Source organism: Melozone crissalis, unplaced genomic scaffold, assembly GCF_028551555.1.
Source record: "Melozone crissalis strain CALT ecotype California unplaced genomic scaffold, PUWL_Pcris_2 ptg000016l_1, whole genome shotgun sequence".
NCBI lineage: Eukaryota > Metazoa > Chordata > Aves > Passeriformes > Passerellidae > Melozone > Melozone crissalis.
In genome coordinates, this window is record NW_026535794.1 from 687923 (window position 1) to 713267 (window position 25345).

General features: G+C 56.6%; 1 protein-coding gene across 1 annotated transcript in view; it reads right to left on the minus strand.

Moving 5' to 3' along the window:
- Positions 1 to 7676: 7676 nt before the first annotated feature.
- The window catches only part of SMARCC1 (SWI/SNF related, matrix associated, actin dependent regulator of chromatin subfamily c member 1), a 70877-nt gene continuing 53208 nt past the window's right edge, over positions 7677 to 25345 (minus strand). The window contains exons 26-28 of the mRNA XM_054273196.1: positions 21081 to 21342; positions 10998 to 11156; positions 7677 to 7917 (exon numbers count right to left, since the gene is read on the minus strand). Of these exons, the coding sequence (XP_054129171.1) occupies positions 7835 to 7917; positions 10998 to 11156; positions 21081 to 21342 (504 nt within the window). The 3' untranslated portion in view covers positions 7677 to 7834. The remainder of the gene's footprint in view (positions 7918 to 10997; positions 11157 to 21080; positions 21343 to 25345) is intronic.

Consider the following 25345-nt stretch of genomic DNA (forward strand, 5'->3'; position numbering starts at 1 on the left):
GGATGAAAGGAGCTGGATCCAGGAATGGGGATGGGAATGATTCTGGGATGGAGGCTGGGACGGAGGCAGGGCAGCAGCCCCGGAACCTTCCAGCCCATGGAATCTTCCAGCCCATGGAAGTTTCCAGCCCCACAGTAACCCCTGGGGGCAGGAAGCTGATGGGGCTGGCAGGGTCACCCCAGGACCCCTGTTCCAGGCCTGGAGCCACCCAGGGTCACATCTTGGGCGCCTCCATGGCCAGAGGCTCTGGATCAGTCAGGGTGTGCAGGAGGGTGTGATCCCACGTGGGGCAGAGCTCAGGGGGCAGTGGGTGCTGTGTTCCTGCTCTGGGGGGCACAGGGGGCACTGGGTGCTGTGTTCCTGCTCTGGGGGGCACAGGGGGCACTGGGTGCTGTGTTCCTGCTCTGGGGGGCACAGGGGGCACTGGGTGCTGTGTTCCTGCTCTGGGGGGCACAGGGGGCACTGGGTGCTGTGTTCCTGCCCAGGGCAGCACAGGGGGCACTGGGTGCTGTGTTCCTGCCCAGGGGGGCACAGGGTGCACTGGGTGCTGTGTTCCTGCCCAGGGGGGCACAGGGGGCACTGGGTGCTGTGTTCCTGCTCTGGGGGGCACAGGGGGCACTGGGTGCTGTGTTCCTGCCCAGGGGGGCACAGGGGGCACTGGGTGCTGTGTTCCTGCCCAGGGGGGCACAGGGGGCACTGGGTGCTGTGTTCCTGCCCAGGGGGGCACAGGGGGCACTGGGTGCTGTGTTCCTGCCCAGGGGGGCACTGGGTTCTGTACAGAGCAGGATCATCCAGCTGGGACCATTCCAGAGCCTCCCTGTTCCCCCAGCCCAGGGGCAAAGGGGGCTGAGCCTTTCCAGCCCTGTGCCCAAAGCTGGAGCAGCCCAGCCCAGCCCGGGGTCACAGCCAGATCCCCCCAGATTCCACAAACCTGCCCTGGGCTGGGCTTCCCCAGCAGCACGGGGTGTGGAGAGGGATGGCAGGACAGACAGACAGACAGACAGACAGCCATGGCTCTTCAGTCCCGAAGGAGAAATCCAGCACCAACTCCCTCACTCGGGAAGCACCAGCTGCTGCTGCCAAGCCTGGGTTTTCCTGGGGGAATTACTCAGAATATTAAAGGTGATTTTAAAGACAGAACTGCAGCCACCATTTGGGGACCTTCCAGAGCAATTCCCTGAGCCCTGTCCATCCGTGCAGGGGTCTGGGCAGGGATCTCATCCCAAACCCCCTCCCTGCCCATTTCAGCACTGGGGGTGGCTCCTGCCCTGCCCGGGGATCCCCAAAACCCCAAGGGAGGGGCTTTGCTCCCCAGTCCTGCTCCTGCCAGAGCTCGGCTCAGTCCCACCCTGGGCAGCCTCAGCTCCATCCCAGCCCATCCCAGCCCATCCCGTCCCAGCCCATCCCAGCCGGCAGCTCCCCGTGTCCCAGGGGCTGTGAGGCTCCTCCTCCCCCGGGGCACCACTGGCTGCAGGTGCCAGCCTGGATTGTGACCCAGGATCCCGTGGGGATGGACAGACAGACGGACCAAGGCCTGGGGGAGGCCCAGGCTGGGCTGGGATCCCCACCTGCCCAGCTCCCTGCCCCAGCTGAGCACCAGGAATCGCCCCATTCCTGTGTCCAGTGGTGATCCCGGGGGCATCCAGAGCCATGGCATAATGGGGGACAGTGGCATTGCCCCCCAGCTTTTGTTCCTCCCTTCTCCTCTCCCTGGGCTGCCTTTCCCAGGCTCAAATCACCTTTTACCCGTATTTCTTTCATTACCAATATTGGAAAAGTGCAAAGAAAACGAAGAACTGGAACAAAGAGCCAGGACTGAGGTCGGTGTTTCCTGGGTGCTGAGCTGAGCCCGGCTCAGCCGGGCGGGGTTTGGGGACGGCTTTGTCCTCGATCGGGGCTGGCTCCGAGGTGACGATTCCCGATGCGACACCGATCCCTGGAGGAGCCGCTGCCGCTGCGACCCTCGGCCTCCCCCGAGCCAGCCCGCGCCTGCCTGGGGCTTCCCGCAGGAACGGAGAGCCCTGCCCGACCCGGCACTGCCAGGCTGATCCCACAGCTCCAACCCTTCCTGCAGGAACAGAGAGCCCTGCCCGACCCGGCACTGCCAGGCTGATCCTACAGCTCCCAACCCTTCCCGCAGGAACGGAGAGCCCTGCCCGACCCGGCACTGCCAGGCTGATCCCACAGCTCCAACCCTTCCTGCAGGAACAGAGAGCCCTGCCCGACCCGGCACAGCCAGGCTGATCCCACACTGGCTGATCCCACACTGGCTGATCCCACATCACCCAAATTCACAGTGCCCGGAGCAGGGATGTTTGGGATGGCAGGAGCAGTCTGGGGAAGGAGGCTGGAGGCACAGAAATCCACAGATCCACAATCTCTGACTGTCCTGTGGTGATGGAGCCGGGATCTTCCCAAAAACCCTTCCTGAGCTGCCCATGGGCTGGGGCATTGGGTCTGCAGGGGCAGGGCCCAGGCAGGGGCAGGGTCCCGGGGTCTGAGCAGCTCTGGCTCTGCTGGACCTGCCCGAGGGGCAGAGCCCCTGCATCCTGCAATCCCTGCCGTTCCCGAGCCACATTCCCCGGGGCTGCAGAGGGAAAAGGGGGGAGAGGCTGGTTTGGTAATCACCTGTCACAGCTCTGAGCTGCAGGGAGCAAGGAGAACCCTGAGGAGAGCGAGGGTGAGCTTTGGGGAGAGGAGCTGGCAGGGAGCTGAATCCAGGGATGGAGCTGTGCATCCCAAGGATGCAGCAGAAAAACCCAAGGATGGAGCTGTGCATACCAGGGATGGAGCTGTGCATACCAGGATGGAGCTGTACATCCCAAGGATGGAGCTGTACATCCAGGGATGGAGCTGTGCATCCCAGGATGGAGCTGTACACCCCAGAGTGGAGCTGTACATCCCAGGATGGAGCTGTACACCCCAGAGTGGAGCTGTACATCCAAGATGGAGCTGTGCATCCCAGGGATGGAGCTGTGCATCCAGGAATGGAGCTGTACATCCAGGAATGGAGCTGTGCATACCAGGATGGAGCTGTACATCCCAGGATGGAGCTGTGCATCCCAGGATGGAGCTGTACACCCCAGAGTGGAGCTGTACATCCAAGATGGAGCTGTACACCCCAGGGATGGAGCTGTGCATCCCAGGGATGGAGCCCTGCATCCAAGGCCACATCCCAGGGATGGAGCTGTGCATCCAAGGCCACATCCCAGCTGTGCCAGCTGCTGTGTCTGTGCAGCTGCAGCGTGCCCAGGTGACACATGAAGCTGTCCCCGAGCAGGATCAGCCACCCTGAGTGCCAGCACTGCTCCCACGCCTTCCTCCTCCCGCCTGGAGGAGCCGCTTTAGTTCTTGTGATTTTGCCAAGAGGGCACCAAAGGCCCTTCAGAGAGGTTTTCACCTCCGAGGCTTCGCTCTCATTAACGCGGCTGAGCCAGGGCGGCTCTCTCACTGTCGGGCTGAGCAATGGAGACAAAACTTCCTCCGGGATGGAGGGAAAGGCTCGGGACAGACTCAGCCTCATCCCGGGATGGAGGGAAAGGCTCGGGACAGACTCAGCCTCATCCCGGGATGGAGGGAAAGGCTCGGGGAGGGCTGGGCTGAGCCCGGAGGGTGAACACGAGCCCGTCCCTCCCAGGGCTGTTGAACCTGTGCAGGAGGGAGCCCAAAACAGGAACAGCAGAGAGAGCCGGACCTGCAGGGCGCCGAGGGCACCCGGAGCATCCCCCGGGGGCAGCGCCCAGGGCACCACAGCATCCTGGGGAATTCGGGGAATGGATCCCGGGGGTCTGGAGGCTCCCCAGCAGCAGCTGGAGCACAGCCCAGCCAGGAGATGTCCCCCAGGTCCCTCTGGGCTGATGCTGGGCCTGGAGGTGGCCCCAGCTCTCTGTGGGCTCGGTGACACGGAGCTGGCTGGGCATCCTTGGTCCTGGCACGTGGGGAGCACCAGCTCCATCCCAGGGCTGGAATCCTGGGAACAAACCCGGAGGGCTGCTGGCTCTGATGGACACCAGGTTGTTCTTATCAGGCTGCAACTTAAAAAGACAGAAAATGAGAGATTTGGGGGGAAAATTCCCAACGACGAGCCGTCAGTTTGTCCAGGTGCTGCTGGAAGGGTCCCTGTGGTCCCAGCAGCATCCTGGGGTTCCTGGGGAAGGGGCAATTCCCAGCACAGGCAGCTGGGTGGGAGCTGGTGCGGACAAAGGGGGACAGTGAGTGGGCAGGGATGGCCCTGGCACGGCCCTGGCACTGCCCAGCCCTGGGCAGGTCACCCAGAGCCACCATCAGCCCTGTCTGAGGCTGCTGCTCCTGCTGGGATCTGGGGCATTATCCAGGTGGGCACCGGGGCCAGCCCTGCACTGGTTCCTGGCAAACCTGGGGGGAGAGGAGGAGCTGCCAGCCTCCAATCCTCCCTGTGGAGGTTTCCTGTGCCAGAGGCACAGGGATGGAACAGCAGCGAGGGGACAGCGTGCACTCTGCCACCTCAAACTCTCCACGAGCCCCAAGGTGCGTTTTGGCTTTAAATCGGCCCGAAAAGGACAAAACCGCAGCTTTTCAGGCAGACAGGGTGGAGCTGGTACCCGGGGCAGGACGGGGAGGTTGAGGGCGTCTCTGGCATGGACGGAGGCTGTGCCAGCGCCGGCTCCTGCTCCTCGGTGGTGCAGAGAACAATCCCGGCTCAGATCACCGCTCCCCTGCCCACGGGATCCGATTACGGGATGAAAATCCAAACCCCTCCCGGCAGGAGGGACCGGGAATGTTCTGGAGCAGGGAGAGGAGCTCACCCTGAGCAGGTAATTCCCTTTGTCTAAGGGATCTGGGACTGACGTGTCCCCAAGGGAGGCTTTGGAGCAGACACTCAGCCCGCTCCGAGCCCTGTGAACCCCCCTTCCAGCGCTGTGCCTGCACCAGGAACTGAGAACAGCCACAAACTCACCCCTCATCCACCCCCTGCTCCAGCAGCAGCCCCGGCCCCACCCTGTGCCAGCCCAGCTGCGGGGATCCAACACCCCAGGATGGTTTGGGTGGGGTTGGAGGGACCTCAGAGCCCACCCAGTGCCACCCCTGCCATGGCAGGGACACCTCCACTGTCCCAGGGTGATCCAGCCTGGCCTTGGGCACTGCCAGGGATCCAGGGGCAGCCACAGCTGCTCTGGGAATTCCATCCCAGCCAGGAATTCCCAATTCCCAATCTCCCATCCATCCCTGCCCTCTGGCAGTGGGAGCCATTCCCTGTGTCCTGTCCCTCCATCCTTGTCCCCAGTCCCTCTCCAGCTCTCCTGGAGCCCCTCCAGGCCCTGCCAGGGGCTCTGAGCTCTCCCTGGAGCTGCTCCTCTCCAGATGAACATTCCCAGCTCTCCAGCCTGGCTCCAGCTCCCTGTGCTGGTGGATCTGGGGCAGCCCTGCTCTGGGGTCTCACCTGAGGGGCAGAATCCCCATTTCTTGCTGCCCACACTGAGGATCAGCCCAGGCACAGGGGGTCTCTGGCCACTCCTTCACCCACCAGCATCCCCTAACTGGACCCCAAAGCCCACCCATGGGATCCCAAAGCCCACCCATGGGACCCCAAGGCCCATCCATGGGACCCCAAAGCCCATCCATGGGACCCCAAGGCCCACCCATGGGATCCCAAAGCCCATCCAATGGATCCCAAAACCTCCCAAAGCCCACCCATGGGATCCCAAAGCCCACCCATGGGACCCCAAAGCCCCCCAAAGCCCATCCAATGGATCCCAAAGCCCATCCATCCTTCTCTGCCTCACTCCAGCTCTGCCCAGCCCAGCCACCGCTCTGACCATGAATATTTGAAGTCTGTAAAAAGAAAACTTCCAAACCTGCCATTTATGATTTACCAGTTTCTGTGCATCCCTCAGGTAAACGATCTTCAGGCTGAGGAGGAGAAGTGACCATTGCTGGGACAAGCCTTGCTGGGATGCAGAGATCCAAGAGCTCCTTCCCTTCCCTTCCCTTCCTGCCCCGAGCAGGAGCAGCTCCAAGGAGCCTGACAAGAGGACGTTCAGCAGGAGAGCCCAGCCCTGGAGCCCCCCCAGCCTGTCCAAGGGGAATGTGCCTTTCATGGCATGTCTGGGCCCAGGACACCGCTCTGCACCCCCAGCACATCCCCAGTGTGGGAAGGGTCTGTTTGTGCTCCCCTGTGGCTTCCAGGCCTCCCCCACGCTCAGGGTTTGTGTTTGCTCCTCCGGAGCTCACACCCAGCCCCAACACAGCCCAGTTCCCACACAGCAACAATTCCCAGCTCTTCCCACACACAAAGGCAAAGGAGACTCCACAAACTCCACAGGCTTTGTACAAAAACCGCTTTTTTTTCCTTTTATTTCACAAAATTGGGTGGCTGCTGCAGGAATCAAACCGGCCCTATACAGAGATCAGGTGAAAAAGTGGGCACAGGGATTATTTATACAGAAACAAAACAGAGTCCAGGACCCGGGTCCTCGGCAGGATCAGCACTAGGACAGTAAAAAATAGTCTCCACCTGGATCCTGGGAACTGCTCACGCTAAAAACAACCTGAGGTTACTCTAAACTGGACTAAGGGCTGCACCAGAAATCCCACGCTCACCCCAAAGAGCCTGGAGGGGAAGGAAGCCTTGGGAAGGGGAATGGGAAGGCCCCTGGGCTGGAAGACCTGGCAAAGCCTGAAGTTTTAAATGCTGGAAGCAGCTCTGGAGGTTGCAGAGGTTTTGGGAGCCTCTCTCCAGCCCAACCTGGACAAAAGCCACCCCTGAGGTCAAGGAGCAGCGTCCAGACCCTCAGCAGGGAAACCCCAAACGCTCCTGGGCTGGGAGAGGGCAGAGAACCCGAACCACGGGCAGAAAAGGACTTTTTGCAGGATTTTTCCCAAGTTTTGGCAGCCTGGAGGAGCAGCAGCAGCTCTGGAGGGCTCCCGGATGTGCCAGATGTGCCAGATGTGCTGCAGCTGCTCCCCTCCCACCCTGCAGCTGCCCTGGGGTGACAGGAGCTGTCCCAGCTGCTGCCCCGGCCGTCCAGAGGTAGTTCTGCCATTCCCATCCCAGCCATCCCAACCCAATCCCAAATTCTAGCACTTCTTCGCTACCTACTTTAATAATTTTTTTTTTGTTTTGTTTGTTTTCTTCATTTTAAAAAGTACAAAGTATATGCTCCAAAAAGAGGGACTAAAAACGGGGGGGTTATTCCTCAGTTGGCTACTGCACCAAACTACTCAGGGAAGGTCCAACTACCACCTCCAAAGGCAAAGGGAAGGTACAAACTGGAGCAAGAGAACTCCTACCATTGAGTGGTTTTATTCTGATTGATTCACTCCTGGTTTCACTGCCACGGATCAATATTTCCTGTAATAAGTTAGAGGCTGCAGCCACCAGGAATCCCTGCAGGCGTGGCTGCAGGGCTGTGCCTCCCCTGCTCTGCCCCCAGCTCTGGTTTGGCCTCTCCTCTGGGTGCTTTGCTCAGCCCAGAGACCCCGGAACGCCCAATCCCCCGCGGTGGGCACGTCCCAAAGCTCAGCTCCTGCCCTAAACCCGGCATTGTTCCGCCCCAAAGGAGGAGCCCAAAGCACCAAGAGGAAGGAAACCAGCGTGGAGCTCTGCAAGGCCAGCAGCAAGGCGGAGGCACTCCTGGCACCCCTGCCTGCAGCTTTCCCCGGGGACACCGAGCCCTGGGGGCTGCAGGGGACAGGGGACACCAACCGTGCCACCAACCGTGCCACCAACCGTGCCAGCCGTGCCCACGGCCGGGAGGGGAGGGGACCCCGCCCCGGGGACAGCAGGGAACTGAGGAATTCTCTTTTGGTCACCACTCCGCTGCTCGGGAAGCTCCTTCTCCTCCTCGGGGCCGCCTTAGGGGGCGGCTGAGGCCGGCGGGGCCCCGGCCGGGGGCGGCGTCACTCCTTCGGCGGGGGGCGGCGGCGCCGGGCCGGGGTCTGCGGGGACAACGGGACAGTCAGGGACGGGGGGGACACAACGGGACATGGAGGGACACAACAGGACAGTCAGGGACGGGGGGGACACAACGGGACATGGAGGGACACAACGGGACAGTCAGGGACGGGGGGGACACAACGGGACATGGAGGGACACAACGGGACAGGAGGGACACAACGGGACAGTCAGGGACGGGGGGGACACAACGGGACATGGAGGGACACAACGGGACAGTCAGGGACGGGGGGGATACAACGGGACATGGAGGGACACAACGGGACAGTCAGGGACGGGGGGGACACAACGGGACATGGAGGGACACAACGGGACATGGAGGGACACAACAGGACAGTCAGGGATGGAGGGGACACAACGGGACAGTCAGGGACAGGAGGGACACAACGGGACATGGAGGGACACAACGGGACAGGAGGGACACAACGGGACAGTCAGGGACGGAGGGGACACAACGGGGACAGGGAGGGACAGGAGGGGCGCTGTGCCAGGCCGGGGTCTGCGGGACACAACGGGACAGTCAGGGACAGGAGGGGACTCAGGGGGACACAATGGGACGGTGAGGGATGAGGGGGACAGTCAGGGACACGGAAGGACACAAGGGGATGGTGGAAAAGCAGTGAGGGGGGACAACAGGAGGGGCTGGACGCAGAGAAGGGATGTCGCAGACATCTTTTATGAAAAATCCTTTCCTTAGGATTTTTATCTCCTGAGAAGCTGTGAGGCCTCAGGAACAAAATGTGAACAATGGTTATCTGCTGCTGTGGAATGCAACAGGTGCATCTGGGATTGGGCTCATGTGGTTGTTTCTAATTAATGCCCAATCACAGTCAGCTGGCTCAGACAGAGAGCCTGAGCCACAAATCTTTATCATTCTTTGCTATTCTACTCTTAGCTAGCCTTCTGAGGAAATCCTTTCTTCTATTCTTTTAGTACAGTTTTAATGTAATATATATCCTAAAATAATAAATCAGCCTTCTGAAACACGGAGTCAGATCCTGGTCTCTTCCCTCATCCTCGGCCCCCTATGAACACTGTCACAAAGGGACACAACACCCGTGTCGCCAGGTCACAGGACAGTCTGTCTGAGGGCAATTCCTGCAGCCAGGACCCAGGAATGGCTCCTGAAGCTCTGCTGCACCTTTAGTTTGCTTCTCCACCACCCAGCACCGCATGGACTCGGTGAAAGAGCAAAAACTCCCATATTTTATGGACAAGATGCTGGGGATGCAGCCCAGCACTGGCAAAGCCATGCCAAGTAACCTGCAGAGCTGGAGTTGGCACCCCTCACCTGCCAGCTCTGTGCCCAAGCCCAAATTGCAGCTCTGCTCTGTTTAACACAGATGGAACAATGGCTGTGGTACCAACAGAGGCTGCTCCTCCCTCTGAAGGATGGATGTAGGTTAAAGCAGAGCGATCCATGGATGCAGAGAGGAGAGGAGGAAGGAAGGAAGGAGGGTACAAAGGGCCAGCCTCGTGCCCAGAGAGGAGATGCTAATGGAACATGACTGACTTGTGCAGCAGGGGAGGAAAAAAGGAGAAATGAAGGGAAGGGAAGAGAGCAAACAGGAACACAACCTGACACAAGACATTCCCAGTGGTAAAGGCCCGGGGAAAAGCAGGGAAAAGGAGGGCTGGGGAGCAGAGAACAGGAGCAGTGCCCAAGCAGAAATAGCACAGAGCTCTCCTGCTGGGGCTGGGAACGCCCTGAGTCACAGCTCACAGCAGCTCCTGCTGCTCAAGCCAAAACCTAAAGGGCTTTTCCCAATTATTTTTTGGGAGAGGTGCTACAAGTGATGGCAGTTCCTGCTCGTCTGGTGAGAGCCACACTGAGCATTTTGGGGTGAGGATTCCTGAGCAGCACTGAGCTGGGCCAGGCTGCAATTAATAATGGCAAATTTATTGAGGAATTCCTGATGGAGAATTCCCCAGTCATCCCTCCCTGTGCCAGCTTGTCTGCTGCCTTCTGGGCTTGGCCACACTCTCACACTCATTCAAGCAACTCCCACACCATGGCTCCTGATCCAGCTGCTTTTTTGGCTGCCATAAATCAGCTTCATTTCTGGAGGTACAGATTTTATACTGGGAATGTTCTTTACATGGTTTATCCTCTCCTTCCTCCTAATCATGATTTCCATGCTCCAGTTCCAGGGTGCCAAGTTTTCAGTATGGAATTATTGAACTGGATCCTACTCTGACCTCCACTATTTAGAAATTACAGTTAATTCCTGGCCCTTCACTTAGTCAGGAGAGGCTTTTGATCATCACCACCAAGCCTCTGTATGGTTATAAATAAAATAAGGGATGTTATAAATAAAATAAAGAACAATGGGATGCGTTGGGATGCCCAGAGGGCTGAGGAGCACTTAAAGCTTCCAGCACATCCCTGGCAGCACTCTGGGGCTGGCAGCGTGCTCAGATCCTGCTATTCCCGCAGGGAGCAGGGGTTTGGAGAGCAGGGGAGCCCAGGATGGACCATCCCAGTGTGCTCAGATCCTGCTATTCCCACAGGGAGCAGGGGTTTGTAGGGCAGGGGAGCCCAGGATTATCCCAGCAGGCTCAGATCCCATTATTCCCACAGGGAGCAGGGGTTTGTAGGGCAGGGGAGCCCAGGACCATCCCTGGAAGGGTGCACTTACACAGATCCCACTATCCCTGTAGGAAGCAGGGGTTTGCAGGGCAGGGGAGCCCAGGACTATCAGGATTACCCCTTTCAGGCTGCACTTACACATTCCATTTGGGGCAGCCAGGGGGTTTGGGGGACGGGGGACCCCAGGATTATCCATCTCTTTGTAAGCTGCACTTACACATTCCGTTGGGGGCGGCCAGGGGGTTTGGAGGGCAGGGGACCCCAGGATTAGCAGGATTACCCATCCCTGTGTCAGTGTGCACTTACACATTCCGTTGGGGGCAGCCAGGGGGTTTGGGGACAGGGGACCCCAGGGTTACCAGGATTACCCATCCCTGTGTCAGGCTGCACTTACACATTCCATTGGGGGCAGCCAGGGGGTTTGGGGGACAGGGGACCCCAGGATTACCCACCCCTGTGTCAGGCTGCACTTACACATTCCGTTGGGGGCGGCCAGCGGCACTCTGGGCCCCAGCAGGTTGCCGGCCATCGGGGCCATGCCGGGCGGGGCGGCCCCGGCGCCGCCGTGGATGCTGGCAGGGATCATGCGGCCCGGCAGGGGCTGGCCCGGCAGCAGGGAGCCGGGCAGCTGGCCTGCAGGGAGGGACACACACCGTGAGGGGCCGGGCAGCGACGGGCGGCAGCGCTGTGCCCCCAGCGTGGCACTGCCCGGGGGCACGGGCGGCTCCAGGGGTGCCCACACCCCGGGGAACGGCAGGAGAGCCCAGGCATGGAGACACCCCAGCCTATCCAAGGGGCAATTCCCTTCTCACCTCCAGCACATCCCAGGAAACACCTTCTCACTCCCCCCAGCACACCCCAGGAAATGCCTTCTGAACCCCTAGGAAACCCCCAGGAAATGCATTCTCACCCCCCTAGCACATATCCCAGGAAACACCCTCTGACCCCCAGCACACCCCAGGAAATCCCTTCTGAGCCCCAGGAAATGCCTTCTGAGCCCCAGACACCCCCAGCAGGGCCAGGGGCACCTGGAAGCTCTCCACAAGGGACAAGTGGGACACAGCACAGGCAAACCCACTGCAGGCAGGAAGGGCATCCATGGAATACAGGTTTTGGGAAGCAAATGGAGTCACAAGGCATCAGAGGAAGAGCCTTGAGGGAAAGGAGCAGCCATGGAGCCTCCTCATGGATAAATTTGGTGGGGGAACTGAAATCATCCAGTTAAAACTGGGCTGCACAGGAATCCCTACCATGATTCCCTGCTTTGCTGTGAGGGAGGATTCAAGGCTCCTCCTCACAAACCAGCTCTGTGGGAGACCTCCCTGCTCCAGGGAAGGAACAGGTTTCCCATGTTTTAAAATCTCATTTGAGATGTGGTTTGGCACAATCCAATTCCATTTCCTTCATCACACTTGCATGGAGGGACAGGGTTTCAATGAGACGGGGATGGGAGCAGCTCCTGCCCCCTAACCCCAGGCAAAGGGGGAAGCACTGAGAGCCAAAAGGGCTCCAGGAGAGCTGGAGAGGGACTTGGGACATGGGACAGGACCCAGGGAATGGCTCCTCACTGCCAGAGGAATGGGATATTGGGGAAATCATCCAGTTCCAAGCTCCCAAACACTCAGAGGCTTTGTAGCAGGAGATATTCACAGCTATGAGGGGTGTCATTCACTGGCAAAATGAAGGTTGATCAGGGAATAAAACTATAAAAACTGGAACAATAACAATACAGCTGTGTTTGAGAGGCCCAGGAAAGGTGGGAACTGAGGAACTCCCAGCCTGGGAGCTGCCACCTGACAGGAGCCTCAATAATTTGGCCATCCCTGAACACCACAGGCCTGCGAGATCCTCTCTCACTAATGAAGTGATTAATATTAAAATCCCTCTCCTGAAACACCTGAAGCTGAATCAGAGTTTGCTACACACTGAGTGGCTTCAGTGAAACTCCAGCAGTGGGCAGGAATTCCTTCAGGGAAAGGCTGCCAAACCCACAGGGACGTGAAGATTCAAGGATATTTTATATGCACATCAACCCCAGCTGAGCTAAAACCACCACTGAACAGAAACTAAATCTACTTTATAAAGTGCCTTTTCTTCATAAATGCAAAGTGTGGACACTTGGAGCAGGCTGGGACAGTGGGAGGTGTCCCTGCCATGGCAGGGGTGGCACTGGATGATCCTTAAGGTCTCTTCCAACCCAAATCAACCCCAAATGTCCCAGCAACGCTCACTGGGAAGCTCCTCCTCCCTGGGCCATGGAGTGTCCTGAGCTTTTCTCTCTGTTAAACCTTGAAGGGTTAAAACCAAGCAGTTCAAGCTGAAGTTGTGCATAAGCTGAGAGGTTCCTCTGTGTGGGGCTTTGGCTGCCCATTTTTCCCCTTCCTGACACAGGATGCAACATTTTCATCCCATAATTACCTGAGGGGGCTGGCAGAGGAACAAGAACAACCCACCCCAGCTCCAAAACACCCAGCTGAGAGCACCCAAGCAGTGACCCCATCCTGGTGGGATTAACCAGGGGAATCACTGCTGCCACCACAGCACAGCCACAGCCCTGCTCTCACAGAGATGTTTTTCTTTTTTCCAAGAGAAAGCGCTCCGAGACAGCGGCTCAAGCAGAAAATGTGCAAGTGTGACCTACATAGGGGGGAGAGCTGAGGAGCAGCAGCTGCAGGAAGAGATCCAGCCCAAAGGTTCAACACAACGAGACTGAACTGACTGAAAGCCCCTCACACAGAGGGGCAGGGCAGGTTCACCTTCCCCTGCAGCCAGAGCAGCTGCACAGCCCAGGGACACGGGCAGGAGCTGCCTTCAGAGGCTCTCCAAGGTATTTACCTCCATTGAAAAGCCTCTCCCTCTATTAAATCAGCACTTGAGGAGCGCTGGGCTGATAAGCAGCCAGAGGGGTTTTGTTTTGATGCACGAGGCTTGGAGCTGGTCCAAATCCTCCAGCACCTCTCCCTGCCCAGCCTGTGCAGGGGAAAGCTGTGGACACAGCCAGGGCTCAGTGCAGGATGGCCTGGGGAGGGCAGGGAGCAGCTCTGGGCTGAGCCTGGCTGCCAGCCTGCCCTGCTGCTGCTGCTGAGGAGCCGCTTCCCAGCCCTGACACGGGACAGGCACAGAACAGCTCCAGGGAACGGCGGCTGGCACCCCAAGGCGTGCTCCTGCCCGCTGGGAACAGGCTCCACAGGCTCTGGGAGTCTGGAATGGTTTGGGTTGGGAAGGACCCTAAAGCTGATCCCATGCCACCCCTGCCATGGGCAGGGATATTCCAACAGCAAACCCACCCTTCCCTCCCCCTGCCCAGGCAAGCAGCGTGAATAATTAACCACAACAACTCACTGAGCCTGTGTCTGGGGAAGGAGAGGCACAGTTTCCACTTCACTGGCACCCGCATTTCTGTCCCAGGCCCTCCCTCCAGAGCCAGAGCCAGCCCTGCTTGGGGCACCATTCCCAGGGGCAGCAAACCCAGCCCCTCTGGGGCACCATTCACAGACTCCTGAGAGGCATGTAGGAGACACTGGAACATCTCTGGGGAGCTTCTGCTGTCCCCATTCCACAGAAAGGGTCCTGCCCCCAACATCCCCAGGAAAGGATCCTGCCCCCAACATCCCCAGGAGAGCTCAGCCCTCAGGAGGGGAGGGGAGGGCAGTGCTGGTCCTTCCAGAGGAGCCACTGTCCTGGGGTCACTCTGATTGACTGCTTGAGGCCAGGAATTCTGTAATGTGTCAGGTATTTACTGCTTCTGTTCACTACTCCAGCCCCAAACAGCCCAACTGCAGCAGAGGGACCCCAAGGTGGTGTCAGTGTTCCTGTGTCACCAACCACCCTGACAGCTCCCATCCCAAATTACACTGGTGTCAGTGTCACCAACCACCCTGACATCTCCCATCCCAAATTACACTGGTGTCACTGTTCCTGTGTCACCAACCACCCCGACAGCTCCCATCCCAAATTACACTGGTGTCACTGTTCCTGTGTCACCAACCACCCTGACAGCTCCCATCCCAAATTACACTGGTGTCACTGTTCCTGTGTCACCAACCACCCCGACAGCTCCCATCCCAAATTACACTGGTGTCAGTGTCACCAACCACCCCGACAGCTCCCATCCCAAATTACACTGGTGTCAGTGTCACCAACCACCCCGACAGCTCCCATCCCAAATTACACTGGTGTCACTGTTCCTGTGTCACCAACCACCCCGACAGCTCCCATCCCAAATTACACTGGTGTCAGTGTCACCAACCACCCCGACAGCTCCCATCCCAAATTACACTGGTGTCAGTGTCACCAACCACCCCGACAGCTCCCATCCCAAATTACACTGGTGTCAGTGTCATCAACCACCCCGACAGCTCCCATCCCAAATTACACTGGTGTCTGTTCCTGTGTCACCAACCACCCTGACAGCTCCCATCCCAAATTACACTGGTGTCAGTGTCACCGACCACCCTGACAGCTCCCATCCCAAATTACACTGGTGTCAGTGTCACCAACCACCCCGACAGCTCCCATCCCAAATTACACTGGTGTCAGTGTCATCAACCACCCCGACAGCTCCCATCCCAAATTACACTGGTGTCTGTTCCTGTGTCACCAACCACCCTGACAGCTCCCATCCCAAATTACACTGGTGTCAGTGTCACCGACCACCCTGACAGCTCCCATCCCAAATTACACTGGTGTCACTGTTCCTGTGTCACCAACCACCCCGACAGCTCCCATCCCAAATTACACTGGTGTCACTGTTCCCGTGTCACCAACCACCCCGACAGCTCCCATCCCAAATTACACTGGTGTCAGTGTCACCAACCACCCCGACAGCTCCCATCCCAAATTACACTGGTGTCTGTTCCTGTGTCACCAACCACCCCGACAGCTCCCATCCCAAATTACACTGGTGTCAGTGTCACCAACCACCCCGACAGCTCCCATCCCAAATTACACTGGTGTCACTGTTCCTGTGTCACCAACCACCCCGACAGCTCCCATCCCAAATTACACGGGTGTCACTGTTCCTGTGTCACCAACCACCCCGACAGCTCCCATCCCAAATTACACTGGTGTCACTGTTCCTGTGTCACCAACCACCCCGACAGCTCCCATCCCAAATTACACTGGTGTCACTGTTCCTGTGTCACCAACCACCCCGACAGCTCCCATCCCAAATTACACTGGTGTCACTGTTCCTGTGTCACCAACCACCCCGACAGCTCCCATCCCAAATTACACTGGTGTCAGTGTCACCAACCACCCCGACAGCTCCCATCCCAAATTACACTGGTGTCAGTGTCACCGACCACCCTGACAGCTCCCATCCCAAATTACACTGGTGTCAGTGTCACCGACCACCCTGACAGCTCCCATCCCAAATTACACTGGTGTCACTGTCACCGACCACCCTGACAGCTCCCATCCCAAATTACACTGGTGTCACTGTTCCTGTGTCACCAACCACCCCGACAGCTCCCATCCCAAATTACACTGGTGTCACTGTTCCTGTGTCACCAACCACCCTGACAGCTCCCATCCCAAATTACACTGGTGTCACTGTTCCTGTGTCACCAACCACCCCGACAGCTCCCATCCCAAATTACACTGGTGTCAGTGTCACCAACCACCCCGACAGCTCCCATCCCAAATTACACTGGTGTCAGTGTCACCAACCACCCCGACAGCTCCCATCCCAAATTACACTGGTGTCACTGTCACCAACCACCCTGACAGCTCCCATCCCAAATTACACTGGTGTCACTGTTCCTGTGTCACCAACCACCCCGACAGCTCCCATCCCAAATTACACTGGTGTCAGTGTCACCAACCACCCCGACAGCTCCCATCCCAAATTACACTGGTGTCAGTGTCATCAACCACCCCGACAGCTCCCATCCCAAATTACACTGGTGTCACTGTTCCTGTGTCACCAACCACCCTGACAGCTCCCATCCCAAATTACACTGGTGTCAGTGTCACCGACCACCCTGACAGCTCCCATCCCAAATTACACTGGTGTCACTGTTCCCGTGTCACCAACCACCCCGACAGCTCCCATCCCAAATTACACGGGTGTCAGTGTTCCTGTGTCACCAACCACCCCGACAGCTCCCATCCCAAATTACACTGGTGTCACTGTTCCTGTGTCACCAACCACCCCGACAGCTCCCATCCCAAATTACACTGGTGTCACTGTTCCCGTGTCACCAACCACCCCGACAGCTCCCATCCCAAATTACACTGGTGTCAGTGTCACCAACCACCCCGACAGCTCCCATCCCAAATTACACTGGTGTCTGTTCCTGTGTCACCAACCACCCCGACAGCTCCCATCCCAAATTACACTGGTGTCAGTGTCACCAACCACCCCGACAGCTCCCATCCCAAATTACACTGGTGTCACTGTTCCTGTGTCACCAACCACCCCAACAGCTCCCATCCCAAATTACACGGGTGTCACTGTTCCTGTGTCACCAACCACCCCGACAGCTCCCATCCCAAATTACACTGGTGTCACTGTTCCTGTGTCACCAACCACCCCGACAGCTCCCATCCCAAATTACACTGGTGTCACTGTTCCTGTGTCACCAACCACCCCGACAGCTCCCATCCCAAATTACACTGGTGTCACTGTTCCTGTGTCACCAACCACCCCGACAGCTCCCATCCCAAATTACACTGGTGTCAGTGTCACCAACCACCCCGACAGCTCCCATCCCAAATTACACTGGTGTCAGTGTCACCGACCACCCTGACAGCTCCCATCCCAAATTACACTGGTGTCAGTGTCACCGACCACCCTGACAGCTCCCATCCCAAATTACACTGGTGTCACTGTCACCAACCACCCTGACAGCTCCCATCCCAAATTACACTGGTGTCACTGTCACCAACCACCCTGACAGCTCCCATCCCAAATTACACTGGTGTCAGTGTTCCTGTGTCACCAACCACCCCAACAGCTCCCATCCCAAATTACACTGGTGTCTGTTCCTGTGTCACCAACCACCCTGACAGCTCCAATCCCAAATTACACTGGTGTCAGTGTCACCAACCACCCCGACAGCTCCAATCCCAAATTACAGCCTGCTTGCAAGGATCAGCTCCAGCCCCTTTCACCACCCCTGACTTGGATCTCCTCTCATCCCACTGTTCCCTGCCCCTCCCCAGCAAGCTCTGCACATCTGATGGAGAAATGGGAAGCACTGACAGCTGACAGGGAATATTTACCTAAAGGAACTGAGCTCAAAATCCTTTTCTGTACCCAAAAAGCTCCTGGAATCATCACCAGTCCAATATGGAAGCAAATAGCATCCAGCAACTCAATTTAAACCCACAAATAATGAAATGCTCAGCAGCTGAAAAACCCCAAGCCCAAAATTCCTGTCAAAGTCTTTTTTTTTTTTTTTGAGTATTTCAACCATTGACAGAAAATGAGATAAAATCTATCAGGGAAGAGTTATTAAAGTTGCTCATCCTGTCATCCAGCTGTGGTGGGAAGCGTATCCGGCCCTCCTCATTCCATTTCTGCCTTAGGTCAGAAATGATTTACCAGCTGAAAATCCCACCTGAAGGAAGAGGTAACAATGACAGCCACTAATTCCCAGCTATCTCTCTTCCTCCAAGGATTTCCAGAAGTTTCTCCCATTCCACACCATGGGTGTCACCAGAACCAGGAGTTCTCATCCCACTGACCACCAGCCCAGAGCTTGAAGGGAAATCAATGCAGTGCCCAAACTGGTACTATGGGAAGGAACTGGGAATTGATTTCCTATTGCAATGAAAAGGAGCAGCTTTTCACAGTGAAATTGGAATCCAACTCTGCTTTCCTATTCTAAAAGTTTTCATTCCAGGGCAAAGGAATAAATAAGCTCAAGGAAAATGAATTCTATGGTCCAGCAGAGCCAGACACAGCCATGCTAAGGAGACGTGGGTGACCCTTGGCTGGAGATGTTCTCCAGATGGGTCCAGCACTGGAGATGTTCTCCACCACCACATCCAGACTGACACCTGAGCTAAAATCAGACTTCTGGGAAAAGCCTCACTTTTAACTCTTAGTTAAGAGCTTGACTTTACTGCTTCTGCCCTGAGCAGGGATCTATCCTCCTCTCTTCCCTCTCCAATGCCATCTCAGATCCTTCCCTCCCTTTGCTTCCCACCATCCCTGCAGCTGCTGCTGAGCTCAGAACCTGTCAGGAGCCACCACCGAGCACCAGGGTGAGGTCTGCAGTGAAACCTGGCAGGTATTCCCAGCCCAGCTGCTCCATGGTGCCCCTGGATCACCCTCAGGGGTTTGGGGGTTCTCCTCCCCATCCCTGGCAGTGTCCCGGGCCAGGCTGGACACTGGGGCTTGGAGCACCTGGGACAGGGAAGGTGTCCCTGCCATGGCAGGGGTGGCACTGGGTGGTTTTCAAGGTCCAACCCAAACCATTGCAGGACTCCATGATCTCCTCACACTCACCAAATTTTGGGATCTCCACAAAGGCTGCAGGAGACTCACAGGTGTGGGGTGACCAAGCTGAAGCTCACCAGTTTCCCATTTCCTCTCCATGCTCCCAAGCTGGAATAACTCTGCTGTGCAGCCAAGGAGCTCTGGCACCCCTGGGCTTTCCTAACCCCAGGAATTCCTAACAAACTTCCTCTGGAGAACCCAAGGCAAGGAGCCTCCTGTGCTTTCTAGGCAAGACCAGCTGGGCTCTGCCTGGGGACACAGAGGGGTTTGCTCCAAACCTAGAGTGGGCCTCAATTCTTCCCTTTACAAGAGCATCAAAGCAGAGAAGTGTCAGAGGAGTTAGGAAAACATTCCTAGGGGCCAGGAATGAGATGGCACCCCAGCTCTGGATGCTGCTGGGAGCCAGCAGAGTTGAGCCTCAGCCAGGGGAGGTGCTGCTGCAAAGTCAATCTATTGAGCAGCTTTAATCAAACCTGGAAGGGGGATGTTGTGGCTAACGAGCAGAGGCCATTCCCTGTCCCTGGGACTGCAGAGCCTGGAGGGCTGCGAGGGGCTGCAGTAACACAGGGCTGTGTCAGCCAGGGGAGCTCTCAGTGAACAAATACTCTAACCAATGAACAAATGCTTTAACCTTGCCCCAGTCCCCACAGCTGTGTGTGGATGTGCCAGGGTTCCCTCCTTCCCTCTGTTCCCATTTGTTTTCCCTTCCCAGGTTATTCCTTCATGGGAGCAGCCCTGAGCTGTGCACAGCCCACAACAGACTCAGATGTTAAATCTGAGTCTAAAACCACACCCTGTTTTATCACACTCCCAATCTAACTCCAGAAAAAACCACACCAGCTCCCAAACAGGGATTTTTGTCCACAGTAAACCCAGGAACTCCCTGAGCCCTAAAAGCAGAGTGAGCCTGAGCCCCACCAGCCACCAGAACTCTGCCCCTGCTGAGGGAACCCACTCTGATTACCCTGCAAACCCATTGGATTAGATTCTTCCCATTTTCCTGCTCACCTGCAGATCCTGCTGTTTTCCTGAGCCCTTCTGCTCCCTCCCAAACCAAACGCTTTTTGCCTCAAGAGGAAAACTCAAGTTCCTGCAGCTTCTTGTTGCCATGTTCTATGTGGATTATGACACCCAAACTTTGCAGCTTCTTCAGCAGCTGCCTATGAAAAGTCTTCCCAAATATTTTTAGCTAATAACTGATCAGGTTTTCTCCTGGAGCAGGTTTTGGTCAAGCTCCTCCTTGGCTGTATCCAGTCCCACAGCCAGGTTCCTACATGCCAGGCACCATTATTTGATTTTAAATTACCATTTCAACAACCTTTAGCAAGCAAAAGCTGCCAATTCACATCTCACCTGACCACCCCAGGCTGTGGAACCAGGAGTACCCACCCTGGAGACACCCAACCCTCAGCAGGACAGGCTGCACTGGAGACTTCCAGGTGACCCCTCTGACCCTCCCTGACACCAAACCATCCAGGCAGGACACAGGAACCCCTCACAGCCAGGTCTCCTGCCAAAGAAGGCCCTTAAGGAGCCCCTGCTGCTCCTCCCAGTCCTTTCCCTGAATTTCTGCACATTTGGTGTGCCACGAACTGGAGATTTGGAGGAGTGATTGTTTTTGAAGGAGCACCTGCTCAGATCAGCCATTATAAAACAACTCTAAGGAAATACAAATAACCTAAAAACACCTGGAAGTGCTTGGGGCAGCTTCACATTTCGCTTTACTTTAGAGCCTGACTGTCCCAGGCAGGGGACTCCCAGCCCTGCTGGACAATTGCTCTGGGGCTGGTGAGTCCCTGAAGGAGAAAAGTGTTTTCCTGTGGCTGGAAGGAATTTCTGCTGCTGCTGCCCACTGCCTCCCACCCCGGCACTCCCCTAGTCCTGATCTTTGGGGTTCCCCCTTCCATTAAACACCTCCTCCCCACATCTGGAATGGGAGCTCCATAACAAAGCTGTGCAAAGCTCATCTTTGCAGCAGCAAACTGTGTGTGACAGTGGCACCACTACAAACCAGTAACCCAGAGCACCCACAGCCCCCTGGGCAGCCCCTGCCCCCCTGGGCTCCCTGCTCAGGCTCAGGGCAGCCCTTCCCTGCTCCCAGCTCTTACCTGGCTGAGGTGGGTGAGGAGGTGGCATCTGGTGGTGCATCATGGGGTAGGGTGGGGGCTGCTGGTGGGGCAGCAGCCCCGGGTGTGCTGGTGCCCCCAGGGGGGTGATGCCAGGCCCGCTGGGGTGCTGCTGGTGGGGCTGCTGGGGGTTCTGGCTGTGCTGCTGCTCCATTTGCTGGCGAGCCCTCAGCTCGGCGTACTTGAGCTGCTCCATGTGGAAGTTCTGCCTCTCAGTGAGCAGCTGCTGCCTCTGCTGCTCCAGCTGTGCCAGGAAAGGACAGATCTGAGTTAGCAATGGTGCATTTCAAACATCTCCTGCCTCTGCTGCTCCAGCTGTGCCAGGAAAGGACAGATCTGAGTTAGCAATGGTGCATTTCAAACATCTCCTGCCTCTGCTGCTCCAGCTGTGCCAGGACAAAGGGCAGAGGTTAACAATGATCCATTTCCAGCTGTGCTGCTGCCTCTGCTGCTCCAGCTGTGCCAGGACAGGACAAAGGGCAGAGCTGAGTTAGCAATGGTGCATTTCAAACATCTCCTGCCTCTGCTGTGCCAGGACAGGACAGAGGGCAGAGCTGAGTTAGCAATGGTGCATTTCCAACGTGCTCCTGCCCATCAGTGAGTTGGGTTGGGTTGGGTTGGAAGAAGCCTCTCGTCCCAACCCCACCAAACCCAAAAGGAGCTGCTGCCCTGTGGATGTTTGCAGCAGGTTCTGGGAAAGGCTCTGCAGCTTTTTCTAGCTGGGACACATGAACTCACCTCGTTCTGTCCCAAAACCTCTCAGCAGCACAGCTCGTTACTCACTGAGCTCTGCACTGAGAGCTCAGCTCTGGGAGAAACTGGGGGTTTTCCTCTCCATTTCTGCATGTTGGGATGAGGGAGAGCAGGAACCCCAGGGGATTTTCTAGGGAAGGCTGAAGCAGGAGGTGTGTGCAGCTGCAAGAGCTTCAGGGATCACAGGTGGGATCCTTCTCCATCCTCTGAATGCAGGAATTGGATGTCACAGCAGCCAGACACAGATTTGCATTATTATAAGGTTTTTTACATAAAGCTCTTGTCATTCAGGCCAATTAACATCAAATAGTCTGATTTGATTAATTGTGAAGTCACATAGAGAGTGAGACCTGAGCAGCCTGGCCTAGGGAAGGTGCCCCTGCCCCGGGTGGAGCTGGATGATCCAGAAGATCCCTCCAACCCAAACCAGTCTGAGGCTCCATGAAAAGACAAAAAAAGCTACAGAAAGCATTTCCTACCCCTGGGCATTTGTGTGATGGGGCAGGGCTCCGGTGAAGGAAGTGATGTTTGACTTATTTCAGTAATGCTGACCCATTATTCCCACATTATGACACTAATATAAACAATAATACAGCGTTACGTCCACGGACAGCCGGCCCGGGCTGCGTGACTCGGGTACAGACACTGCAGAGTGCTTTAAGGTGGGCTGCACAGCTCAGCTGAAAGCAGGTTGCCAAGGAGACTCTCACCTAGCAGGAGCTCTCCAAAACTCCCCAGGCTGCTCAGTAGCTGTGCTGGCAGCCAGGGCAGGGCAGGCAGCTCACAGAGGCCCTTTGAGCAGCCCCAGCTGGGCCGAGCTCATGAATTAACCATGAGCCGGCCAGGGAGCCCTCCCGGCCACAATGGCATCATTCACGCTGCCCTGGCTCCTTTCTGCTCTCATCTGCTCAGGGAAGCTCCCCATAAACCCTCCCCGCCGGGGAAATGGGGTGTGTGGGGAAACATTCCCGAGGCGGCAGACAGCTGGGGGAGGAATTCCCGCAAATGACCCCAAACAAAGGCTCAGGCAGCGCTGTTTTGTTCCTTTGAGACCCTTTTGTGGCCCTGCTTTGCTCTCTTCGTGGCACCCCATCCCGTTACAGTCTGAAAGAGCCTTTACAAGGATGCCCAAACAGCAGCCAGGGCCTGAAAATTCACACTGGAGGAGGAAAAGCAGGGAAAACTTTCCTCATCCCAAGCACAGGCATTGTGTAGAAGGGAAGACAGCTGGACAGAGGAAAAAAGGCACAGAAAGACAAGTTAGAATTGAGTTGGTGCTAAAGCTGAGCCAAGCTTAAGCCTGGGCTCTAGTGCAGACCCAAAGTCCTGGTTCTGCAGCAGGCTCTGTCCCACCTCACACACAGCCCCCAGCTGTTTCCCCACACTGGCATTAAAACAACTCATTTAAATAACACATTTCCAGTGGGAGCTCCATCAGTGACCCACAGCTGCTCTCCCACCTCAGTCATTCCTGCAGGAATGAGGCAGGAACAAGGCTGGGAGCCTTCATCAAGGTCAGCTCTGCCCCAGACCTGGAGTGCCTGGGCTGGGAGGGTCTGGATGTCACCCAGGGCAGGGCAGGGTCCCTGGGTGTGCCCAGAGGGGTTTGGGATGCTCCAGAGAGGAGACCCCAGCCCCCATGGCAGCTGTGCCAGGCTCTGCCCCTCCATGGACAGAGGCTGTTCCTGCTGCTGTGCTTTGGTTTGTGCCGCTGCTCCTGGTGCTGTCACTGAGCAGGGCCTGGCACCTTCTCCTGGCACAGTTTGGGAGATTTGTGCGCATTGATGGGATCCCCTGGGAGCCTGCCCTTGTGCAGGCTGAGCAGGCCCAGCTCCTGCAGCCCCTGCTCATCAGAGATGCCCCAGAGCCCTGAACATCCCTGTGGCCCTGCTGGACCCTCTCCTGCAGAGCCTCCCCACAAAACCAACTCAGGAAACCAGCTGGAAGTGAGGGAGGTGGCTCTGGGTATCACAGGTGACAATGACAATATCCAACACCCCTTTCTGTGCTGCACCAGGAGGGGTATCTGCAATCCCTTAATGTCCACTCACACAACAAATCAGTGCCACAGCATCACCTCCAGCACAGAGCTTCCTTTCAGGGGAAATTTCCCCATGGAAAGGGGGCTCAGGCCTTGGCAGGGGCTGCCCAGAGAGGTTTGGAGTGCCCATCCCTGGAGGTGTCCAAGGATGGAGCTGGCACTGAGTGCTCTGGGCTGGGGACAAGGTGGGCACAAGTGTCGCAGACATCTTTTATGAGAAATCCTTTCCTTAGGATTTTTCCTCCTGAGAAGCTGAGAGGCCTCAGGAACAAAATGTAAACATTGATTATCTGCTGCTGTGGAATGCACCAGGTGCATCTGGGATTGGTCCATGTTGGATGTTTGTAATTAATGGCCAATCACAGCCCAGCTGGCTCAGACAAAGAGCCAAGCCACAAACCTTTGTTATCATTCTTTGCTATTCTATTCTTAGCCGGCCTTCTGATGAAATCCTTTCTTCTATTCTTTTAGTACAGTTTTAATGTAATATATATCATAAAATAATAAATCAAGCCTTTGAAGCATGGAGTCAGATCCTCATCTCTTCCCTCACTCAAGAACCCCTGTGAACACCATCTCACACAGGTTGGACTCTATGGGCTGGGAGGGCTTTTCCACCCTCAGGGATTCAGGAATTCCTCCCTGGACAGAACCAGCAAAGCTTCAGGTGCCAGTAGAAATTGTGGTGGGCCAAGCCCCACCAACAATGCCCTGGATTCCCACAGTCAGCAGTGGCACTGCTGACACTGCTCAGCTCCAACACAAACACAATAAATGAGTTTTGCCTGAGATGTTACGCCCTGCAGGCTGCAGCACCGGCTCCTGTCAGCACCCCAGCCCTGCTCCCTCCCTGCAAGGAAAGCCAGGGCAGCAGGAGTGACAGGCCCAGGGTGCACTGGCACCAAGGAGGCTTTGCTGCTTTAATTATTCCACTAAATATCCACAATGACAGGTGAAAAGAGCGAATTTAACCACCAGGAAGCCAAGGGGAAAATCTGTATGCACATTTTTAAAAAGGGAAATGTCATATGCCTCAAAAGGGAGGAAAAAAACCCTCCCTGTCACTAATGGAATATATCCCCCAAAGAAAGAATCTGCAGGGAACCTTTCCAAAAGAGCTGGGTCCATTTCCTGAGCTGCCACTCAAACACAGACTGAAACACTGGAGGATGTGGAGCAATCCAGAAATTCCTGCTGACATCCTGCTCCAAGAGGAGTCCACATCTTGTCAGACTCCATCAGTGTGATTAGGGGAACTCTGGATTGGAGAAGGTTCTGCATGGCTGTGACCATGGCATCAGGCCTGGCAGGGCTCAGGGAATGCCTGCAGGACGCTCCTGCTCACCTGGCTGAGTTTTGGGTGCTGTGAGGAGCAGGAGTTGGACCTGGTGCCCTTTCCATGAATGCCAAATGGGGCTGTAATTCCATTAAATTCACACAGAAGGGCAAATGC